Here is an 11,005-nt window from a genome sequence, read left to right on the forward strand (position 1 = left end):
AAATAGTAATTTAGTAGTATTAATACAGTGTACTCTAAAATTGGTCAATAGATTAGTTTTCAAGTAGTCCACAACATGACTTCCAAGTTTCTTTGGAAATATATTCATGGTGAAAAGTGCTTAATTTAATGTTTTATTTTATGCCTTTATACACTGATTGTATTATTATAACAATCAGGAGTTTCACACATGGGACAGCATTTAAGGGGAAGCTAGATGATAGATTACGGACTTGTGAAGTAACAAAACAAGTGAGGGTATACGCAGATATTGATCCCTAGAAGTTGCAATACGCAAACGGCCTGGGGAAAAAATTAAGCATACATTCTTGCGTATGGCCTGCCCTTGACTACACCACTGGTACTACCCCTTTTATGATTTAGCTTCTTGCACAACTATTACTTGGTTTAGCATCATTAAAGCTGTTATTGTTGTATTCACAGGCTGTTAATTGAATAATTTAGCCATCGCAGTCTTCAATAGTGTACATTTTAGGGTTACACAACACAAGCTACTCTGAAAGCATGCCTCTCCAGTAGATTGTATTCGCTGGAGCTATTCTGAGAAATTATTCTAGTTCGTTGCTTCTTCAGTGTGTGATATTATCAGAAACCACAATTTCACCTTTAAATCTGTATTTATTTATTTATTTTTTTCATTTTGAGACATTAGAATCTCTGTCTTTTTTCTTTTCTAAGTGTGAAAACACCTGCTCCTGATAACACGTAGAATTTGTAAAAAAAGTATATATATATATATATATATATATATATATATATATATATATAGTTACAAATCTACACCACAGTTTGAGTGGTTGATAAGATTTTGTACCGTTTTTAAAAGAAGTGTCTTATGCTCACCAGGGCTGCATTTGTTTGACCAAAATTACAGTAAAATTGTGAAATATTATTCCATTAGAAATATATATTTCTATTTGAATATATTTTAAAATGATATTTATTTCTATGATGACAAAGCTGTATTTTCAGCATCATTACTCCAGTCTTCAGTGTCACATGATTCTTCGGAAATCATTCTGTGGTTCATGATGATTTGGTTCTCAAGTCAAGCAACATTTCTTATTATAATCAATGCTGAAAGAAGTTGTGCTGCTTAATTTAATTATATATATATAGTTTAAGGTTTAAAAAAATAACATGAAAGCGCCATAAAATGCAACAAAGGAGAACATTTACAGTAATCAATGCTTTAAATTTCAGTCTGTTTCTGACACAAATCATTCATATTACTTTAGTAATAATTCAATATATTACATGATTCTTTAAAGTGTTTTTTAAACAATTTTGAGCCTAAGAGTTGTGACAATGTTTGTTCAAAATATTTAGCAAGCAAAACAACAGCGCATGGCTTTGGAACAACATGCAGTGAATATAAATAATGTTTTTTTCTACTTCTCTGTTCCTTGAATATTTTCCTTTAAATTTGCTGTAACTTGGGAACAGTTGTTTACAGCTATTTCTGTTTATAGATGTGCCAGATGATCCTTACGTCATCTCTTCCAGAATAGAGATATTACCCATATTGAATTTGTGTCAGCCACAAGTGACTTATTAACTGCGAATATCCATCAGTAAAATCAATACAGCTGTGAATGTTTCATTAAGTCACAGCCAGACAGAAATGTGATCTTTAATTTCACACTAGGAAAAAATGAAGCCATTTATCCATGGTCCGTTCACCATTGTACTGTATGTTTCATTTTGGAATTTCCTCCATTCCAAAATACGTTTAGCTTTAAAAACCTTGTTTGAGCTACAGCTATGATTTTGTTGAATGTCTTCCTCTCCTTTGTTTCTCCGCAGTCAGTCTCTTCATGGAGTTTAATGTTCATCTCTCAGTTAAGCTTGGTTTGCTAGAAGAGCGATGTCTCTGTTAGCTGAGCCGCTGCGTTTGTCGACCTTGGCCTTCGGAGAGAAATTGCAAATGCCAAGGAAATACTTCCTCATTAGTTTTATCCTTAGCCTACAGCCTTCACAGCTGGAGACGTGCTATAATCAGAGCTCGTGCGAGGCTCGGCAGTCTAGCCTTTCTCCATATAGCCAAAGGTCTGCCATCAAAAGCAATTCCCTTTATTTATAGGGTTTTCATCAAGTGGTCCTCACAGGATCAAGAATGGAGAATCCCTGTGAAATTAGTTGACACGAGGGAATCCCATCTAATTTCTGTAAAACACTCTTTTAAAGCCATGTAAATGGACGCTCTTGCTATATGAAAAGTCATAAAAAATGGAATAATGAAATCCAAACAAGCTTTTTTTTATCATTAAGCCTTCATTCTTTGTGTCTGACTGTAACGAATTACATTTGTGGTGTGAAATGGTGGTTTACTATCCATCTGTATGTTTTATGCTTCGTGATCAATGCCATGCTTGCTGTTTGTCCTGCTGTCACAGGTACAATGCGCATCTCCTCCGTCCTGATATCAAATATTGTTGATGTTATTATTAGTTACAGACATTACTACTCAGCTACTTGTTATGCAAGGGTTTTTCACAAGCATTTTCAATGCAAATACACATTATGTGCTTAACAGCCCCTGCAGACCAGGACAACAGCCTGAAAAGAAAAATGCTGCATGATGCAGTATTGTATTGTAAGGCTTTTCTTTGTGTTCATATAAACGTTATCCTATGCACTCTCAGCAGAATATGTTGTTTTCATTTTGCATCTAAAGAATCCATCGATAAAATTTTATTTTAAAATCACACCACTATGTACCATGTAGCTATTTCCTATGCTCACACTAAGGATGCTTTCCTGCATTGATTCGGAATGAGAGGGGTAAGAATACCCCCGCCCCCTTCCTGGCCCATTAAATTCCCTTAATATGTCTGCATTATATTGATTTCATATGAACCCCCACTTTGATGTTCACAATTTCAGAGTCATATTTCAGTCCGGCACACACCGGTCAACCAAGGAAATAGAAGATTTAATAAAGGAAACCATAACAACTGCATGCGGTTTCAGAATCACATCTTTTTAGATGTATTCAGGTATATTTCTAGGATGTATTCATACAAATTAGTGACACATGTTTGACTATCTTAATTTATAATTCAAACTTTTGCATTAGTGTTATGTTCCACCATAGATCTGTGGGAGATCTTCGCTGAGCTGCATGGGAGATATATATTTTCTCTGCTTTCTCAGAAGCCCCATTCCCACAGAGCATAAAGTAAAACTCAGTGACAGGCAGTGCAATTAAAAAAAATATATATATCTGCACGCTGTCATTCAGTCCTATATTCAAGTTTTATAGAAAGTAAAACTGAAGTGCCAAAGTACAGATTCTGAACACTGCCAAAGTTTTTGTATGGAAGTGGTACAGCATATGGAGTTTCTTGTATGGAATGTTATAATGAAACCGGAAAATCCGGATCTGCCATGGGAATTTCATAAGGATGTTTGACCGTTGCACAACTTTCATGTGGATTTTTGTAGATGTTTTATGTTTTGTGGCAATGTTTTATTGCACTCTTGTAACATACTTCAACTTGAGATGAACCTTTGAGATGACCATAAACATTTGATATAAACCTTGTACAGTGACCTCAGAGATGTATTTCAAAATGTACCTTGCTGTTTATTTGTAGGCTATATTCTCTTTGTATTTTTTTAATTCTTACAAAAGACGAGGCCCAGTGAGTTTGAGGAGGCCTTTTTGTTTGGCCAGTGACAGATAGGTAGGATGTTTAGGTAACCAGTTTCATTTTGTGAAACATTATTATTTACAAACACAAAATTTGGCTTTGTAAAGTCCAGTATCTTGTGTAATCAAATTTAATCTTCCTTCACAGTTCAGATCGATGGTCTGACAGTATTAACCTTATGAATGGTGTTATCATTGGACCTGCTGTGTATTAGGTGTAGATGTATATGGAATAAGTGGAGACTAGCTGAACAGTTTTTCATGTTTTTAGATAAGATGTTTGGGCAGTCTTATAAGGTTTGTAAAAGCAGTCATTACGATCAATACATTTCAATTAAGCAAGCTAATATTTATGTAAGTTTAACTTAGATGCATAGTGTATTTCCATATTTCCTTTATTATTTTGATTCATTGCAGAAATGACATTTGCAGTTTATTTTATATAAAATCATTGAAAAAGCTTCTTAAAAACAAACCTACTTATTCCCATTATAAATAATGCATGGTACACATTTGATCTGTTTGAAGACTGAAAGTATTTTTAAATGTCATTATTTTTCTGATTCGCTGGTGTACATCTTGTTTTTGCTTTGTCGTAAGGGCATTATATTTTGTAGTTAAACAGTACTGTTTCCTGAAACCTTCTTATTTAATTGCAAGCACGCACAGGAGGAAAATGCAGTGATGCAATCTTCAAGGTCAGTTTATGCTGCTTACTGGTCAAGGCCAGATGGGCATATGACCACTCCAGGGTGTCTGTCGTTTGGAAGAGTTTTTGCCTGAGCTGGCCGACCAGGAGGTATGACCCCAAGGAAGTGAATTTTAAAAGTCATCCATTCACCCAGAGTCATTTGCAGGACTTGCCTGAGGTCTTTTGGGTCACTGAAGAGAATTGTTCTGCCATCTATGAAATTTTCTCTTACCGTTTTGAGGTATTTCTCTGGGAAACTCAGTTTTGACAGCTAAAAGGGGAGAAATGCACATTAAAAAAATGATTACAAATAATTTGTAATAGTGTAAATTAAATATCAAGCTGTGCGTGTTCAAGCATTTAGGGCTGGTATTTGTTTTTATTATTTTTTTTATTTTTTATTAATGACTTATGAAATGAATACTTTGATTTGGCAAGGATGCATTAAATGTATCAAAAGTGACAGTAAAGACATTTATAACGTTACAAAAGATTTGTATTTCAAATAACTGCTGCTTTTTTAAGTTTCATTCATCCTCAAAAAAGGCATCAAAGTTTCTACAAAAAAAAAAAAAAAAAAAAAAAATAGCAGCACAAATGATTTAAACATAATAAGAAATATAAAAATGGAGTTATGGCTGCTGAAGATTCAGTTTTGTCATCATAGGAATTACATTTTAAAATATATTAAAATAGGACAGTTATTTTAAATTGTAGTATTGCTGCTTTTACTGTATTTCTATCAAATAAATGCATCCTTGGGGAATGTAAAAAAACAACTACAGCTTTGAATTTTTTTCTTAAAAATGATGACAAACCTCTTGACAAATATCTTCCATTTTCATGTTCAGTACGGTTTGTGATGAAAGGGACAGGAAAGCATTTCTCCCTGCTCTCTTGAGTCTGCGGCTCCCACGGACCCTTGCCAGTTCATTCTTGATTGAGTAGTTTAAGTTCACTGTGCTAAGCTTAAACATTTCCAAGTCCCCTACTGTAAATTTGAAGTCTTTCCTAAGGAAAATCTCAAACAGCTCAGGGTCCCCATCTCTTTCCAGAAAGTTCTCCACTGCATATCCAATGATGAAGAGCTCCAGGCTATTGTAATTGAACACTTCCCATAGTGTCTTGGTATCATCAGCAGCACAGTATGATCTGTCTATCTCGTCATTCTGTCGGTCATCTTCAACACACTGAAGAATCCAACTTAATCTGCAAGGCCAGCGGTCCACCAAAACCACCCATGCAGCAATTTTCTCTGGAGGTGGAGGCTCTAATTTTCGGATCTCCATAATCAGAATAGTAACCCGAATGGAGTTAATCACTCGTCTCATAGACATTGTGTCTCCAGATATGTAAGTCTGAAGTTTGCTTTTATCTCTTGAGGTGATGCAGGAAAATGCAGACTTAGTTAACTTATCCACTTCTTCTAGATTAAGTTCTGCTGCAGCAAAGTTTCCTTTTTTTGGGATCAAAGAAATGGCTTGTTCTTCTTCAGTCTCACTATATTTTACTGAGCACTCATCTTCAACCGAGAACGATGTCCCGGGACCTCTTAAAGTAGACCCTCCAGTCTCCTCAAGAGAAATGTCTTCAGGTATCTCAGACTGACCACGCACAATGTTTTCAAAGATGATTGACTTTGATGCATCAGATAGTCGAGGTACAGTGAAGGGCAGTGTTATTATACGATCTAGAAATTCAAATGCAGAGTCTCTTTTGCTTAGACAGTAGTCTGCCTGTTGGACCTGTCTAACCAGGACTTCCGGATCTACAGCAAGCACAGAAATGAAGGGACTCTCTTCATCAGATAGGAGAATATTGATGGCATCCAAAACGCCTACGATTTTCTTTGGTGTGCAGCGGTCCAAGTTTGTGATCTCCAGTACTACCCTGATTCTCCTCCTTTCAAAGATCTCCATGAAGTAAATGAAGCAGCAGAGCAGCCTCATCTCCTTCCGAACTTCATGCATCAGTCCCAGCTGCTGACTTACCTTATTGTTGTCCAGCCCCTGTCTAATTGTGAGGTCCTGGTTGAAGATGAGGTTCTTTAATAACAATGATATAAATCTTAGAGCTCCTACTGCAGGAACACCAAGTACAGCGATGGCAAAACCTTCCAGTACACCATACCCACTAGACTCCACAACCTTTCCTCCTTCTAAGTGTTTCTTCAGGCCAGGAAATCCAAACATGATAAGAGTAACCAGAATAACAAGTGAACCAATGAATCCTATAAGTATTAGTGCCCAAATGGGAATGCAGCCCAACTTTTTTGACCTCCAATTCTTTGGAATATCCTCAATCTTCTTTTTCCCTGCACCTTTCTCTGCATTATGTTGGGCGATCCGGAAAAGGCTTAGCTGCAGTTTACCGAAGCTGTTCTGAAGAGCCTTGGTCAACTGCATTACCAGTCCCGCCCAGAGAAAGTCACTGCCAGCAAAATGCCATGCACTGAACCTCACAAACATATAACGAATGTTCTTCATGTTCTGGTTCTGCTCTGTCCACACAGGATGATAGAAGAGGAGCCGCAAGATCAGAAAGAGGATGTCAGAAATAGAGGGTGTAATTGAGCGAGGCTTTGGTTCCCCAGTGTACTTATCTTCTCTTCTTTTGGCCTCTTGATTCATATGAACTGAAAAAAAAATTGAGACAGAGTGGAAGAAACATTAAAATCTCCAAGACTTTTGGAGGACATCTGGGAGGGTTGATCATTTAAAATAGTTTTTAAAAAAGTGTGCGCACTTACCCTCAATATTCTTGAGGACCATGTTGATCCTGTTGTGACATTCTGAATACAAACCCACCGTCACAGGAGAGGAGACTTTTATGAGGGTTTTTGATAATGCATAAGCATACACATTATCAGAAGGGACATCTGTCACTGGAAATGAAACAGTTAATAGCTGTCATATTGTTTTTTTTAATAATGAAGTTTTGTTACAAATTCATGTTATCTTAACTGTAACACAATGATTTATGCCTTTACTAAAACAAGGCATAATTGTGCCTAACCATTTGTTTGACCAGTATTTGTTTTAAGGGTCAAGTCTACCTCTTCATCTATTTTTTTTCATTCATGAGCAGTAAAATGATGTTAACACGTAGGTGAAGCAGGTCGCATAAATGTAGATAAGACCAATGACTATATATTATAGTAAATGTGCAGAATAAATCTTCATTGATTTATCTGAAAGGGCAAAATCCCTGTTTCATTCCAACAGAAAGAAAGAATAATTGATTACATATTAATAATAGGTGGAGGCAGGGCCACGTTATCCTAATATCCTAAATTTTTACATTTCTGTGACTACATAAGTCTGTTATTGATTGTATACTTTATACAGTCACTCTTTATTGGTAAATATTTTTTATGCAATATATATATATATATATATATATATATATATATATATATATATATATATATATATATATATATATATATATATATATATATATATATATATATATATATATATAGCATAAAAAATATTTATATATATATATATACCCATACTCAGAATTTGTGTTCTGCATTTAACCCATACAAAGTGCACATACACAGCAGTGAACATACACAGCAGTGGGCAGCCATTTATGCTGCTACGCCCAGGGAACAGTTGGGGGTTCAGGGCCTTGCTCAAGGGCACCTCGGTCGTGGTATTGCCAAGTCTGAGACTTAAACGCACAACCTTAGGGTTAAGAATCAAACTCACTAACCACTAGGCCACAACTTCCCGGCAGAAATAATATTGATATAATTGATTTAATTTATATAATTGAAATAATTATTTAAAATAATGGTCAAGTTGTTCATTTGCAGATATTGTTTGTAATTTTACATTAATTTGTATATAATTTATGAAAACAGGAAAAATACTGTATAATACCACAATTTTCCCACATAAAAATTAGAACTACTGTAATTTGTAATTAATAATATAATCATTAACATTCAAGTTGTTAATTTACAGATTTTGCTAATTTTGCACTTTTAAACATAATTTAAAATAACAGAAAAATGCTGTAAAAACTTTTTTTTTTTTTTTTACAGTGCACAAATTAATTATTATTTTTCCAAAGCATTGTTTGAATTGTGAAGGTAGTCACTCAAGGAATGTTTTAAGACCAAGCAGAATCCTCTGCTGCATAGTCACTCCTCCTTCACAGCGAGTAGAACTCATGATTTGATTTCTGGAAATCAGTTTGGTTTAATGCAAAGATATGATTATTGATCGTAAGCACAAAATCCAGCTAGAAAACATACTATCTGCCATCCTTTTACTATTTGCAATAGTTGGATTGAGGCTATGGAATGGGGGCCCCCCAAAGCTGGTTAGGCCCCGTAAAGGCTTAATGCATCACTAGGTGGAGGACTCTCATATAACACTGTAAAGCTGAATGTGAAGCATTTTGTCATTATTTTATGCCTCTAGCATATGCTGTAATTATTGATTTAACATTTTGTTCTCATGATTTCTTGCCTTTTTAATAGCTTTTTGTGTGTTTATTAACTTCTTGAACAAAAGAACAGTGGCTCGTTGGGGAAGGCACAAGGATGCGCTGTTTGATTTGAAAGAAAACTGCACATCCTTGTGGTGCGGATGGCACAGAAGAGCATAGGCAGTTTGAGTGATGTGGGGAGAAGTATGGTATCCCATACTCAGAATTTAACCCATCCAAGTGCACACACACAGGAGTGAGGAGGGAACACACACACACACCGTGAACACACCCGGAGCAGTGGGAGCACCCAGGGAGCAAACACGGAGTTCAGTGCCGTGTACAAAGGCACTTCAGCCATGGGTATTGAGGGTGGAAGAAATAGCTGTTCATTCACTCCCCCCACCTCTGTGTTACAAGTCCAACTCTCTTACCATTAGGCCGACGTTGTTGCCATAAAGTAAAAAGGTGTTTCTGCTTGGTTTCGGACCGAGGAAGTTTCACTTGTTAGGCGAACGTGATGACCACTGCACTATAGAAACTCCGGTAGTTCAAATTGGTTGAAATACTAATGGCAGATGGACTATTCTCCTCATATTTGGGTGGAGTATCCTTTTAATGGATGGATATTTGCTTCAAGTGATAGGCCAGGTAAGTCAATATATATTATCTTGCTGTATGTCTGTAATTTCTTAATGTTTTCTGACTAAAAGCAACCAAAAATAATTTTTTTTTAACAAGTGGTTAAGCAAATAATAATAATACAATTAGTATGCTTCCTCTATTTTAAAACCCACAAGCTGCCGCTGCAAAAGAATTATCAAGTATACTTGCAAAATACCTTATGTTGATATGCATGAACACTATTTCTTCCTCCCTTAATTAGCTGAATTTCTGAAACAAATACAATGAGCCAATGCATTTCTTCATCTAATTCAGCTAGGCATGCATTGTCAATGCGGTTACCATTAAAAGCAAACAAAATAATATATAAATAAATAAAAAGCAAACCAAGGTGCATGCTGACAGCAACATATTAAATTGGAATGCACATAAAATATACCTCTTTTAACAGTTGTTGCTCTGTTGAAATGAAGCCACTGAGCAAAGCTCTTTGGATCCCTCACTATGAAAAATATGGTAATGGAGAATAGAACATCTCACCTTCTTCAAGCAGAATTGGTTTGCAATCATTCAGGCACAGTTTACAGCAAAATTGCTTGTACATTAATATCCATTCACCATTTTCAGAGATATTTCATGTAGACAGAAGAAAACTGCTTTTGTTTTACCAGATGCAGAAGAGCCAAGAGAGAAGAGAGAGTTTGCTTGTAAACATTTACTGAGAAAGACTAATCTTTGGACCAGTTGTGGATGAACTTTGAGAAAGACCTTAAATTTGAGACTGTACGTAATGAATAGCCTATCTGCCATCTTAATTTATAACTTCTATTTATGTGTTTATTTGTAAGTGATCTAGTCATGCAAGTTTACTTACTAAGAAAATATAAATAAATAAATAAAATGGATCACTATTGTGGCTGTCACGATCCCAGTCTGTATTCTCATGTTGTGTTTCTGTTTGTTTCTGAGTACACTTACTTGTTCAGTTCCTGCTTCCTAGGTGCGTCCCAAATCGCGTATACTTATGCACTATTCTGTGACGTGTTGTATCATAAATAGTGCAAGTAGTGTGTTCACACTGAAAATTCCAAAAATAAAGAGTGCACTTTAAATATTAGGGTTATGACGGTAAAGAAATCTTCCCACAGGTTAATCGACGTGTGACTATACCGGTAATACGGGTATCAACGGCGGGCGGGGTTCGTTTGTGTTTTCCCTCTTTCCTTCACTTTCCTTAACTTTCATATGACCTTGCGCATTTTACTTTCACTTTAGCGGCAAATCGGCGTCAACTGTTTGAATGGAAAGCATTCGATTAACATCGACAGGTGCTCTTTTCTAATATGAGTCTAAAAAACAAGCGTTGTGGGTCTCTCTCTCTCTCTCTCTCTCTCTCTCTCTCTCTCTCTCTCTCTCTCTCTCTCTCTCTCTCTCTCTCTTACACAGAGGATTCCGCTTGGTCTTTTTCTCTTAAAATCATTTTTTAACCATTATGAACTGTATGAGTTTTTGTAAGAGAGTTAAATGTGTTGAAGATATTGAAAAGAACACATACTGTAAAACTGAGCA

General features: G+C 35.8%; 1 protein-coding gene across 3 annotated transcripts; it reads right to left on the minus strand.

The window, feature by feature from the left end:
- Nucleotides 1–4,052: 4,052 nt before the first annotated feature.
- LOC128022187 (NTPase KAP family P-loop domain-containing protein 1-like) lies at nucleotides 4,053–10,796 on the minus strand. Of its 3 annotated transcripts, XM_052609501.1 has the most exons (5): nucleotides 10,607–10,796; nucleotides 10,415–10,514; nucleotides 7,116–7,250; nucleotides 5,185–7,001; nucleotides 4,053–4,637 (listed from the first exon to the last, which is right to left on the minus strand). In XM_052609501.1, coding segments are annotated over exons 2-5 (2,202 nt in total). In that variant the 5' UTR covers nucleotides 10,416–10,514; nucleotides 10,607–10,796; the 3' UTR covers nucleotides 4,053–4,388. The 3 variants fall into 3 exon arrangements, with proteins under 3 accessions (XP_052465461.1, XP_052465460.1, XP_052465458.1); XM_052609500.1 differs by having other exon boundaries at nucleotides 10,415–10,796; XM_052609498.1 differs by lacking the exons at nucleotides 10,415–10,514; nucleotides 10,607–10,796 and adding an exon at nucleotides 9,977–10,109.
- Between the last annotated feature and the right edge of the window lie 209 nt (nucleotides 10,797–11,005).

This window comes from Carassius gibelio, chromosome A11 (assembly GCF_023724105.1).
Source record: "Carassius gibelio isolate Cgi1373 ecotype wild population from Czech Republic chromosome A11, carGib1.2-hapl.c, whole genome shotgun sequence".
In the NCBI taxonomy this organism is placed as follows: Eukaryota; Metazoa; Chordata; class Actinopteri; order Cypriniformes; family Cyprinidae; genus Carassius; species Carassius gibelio.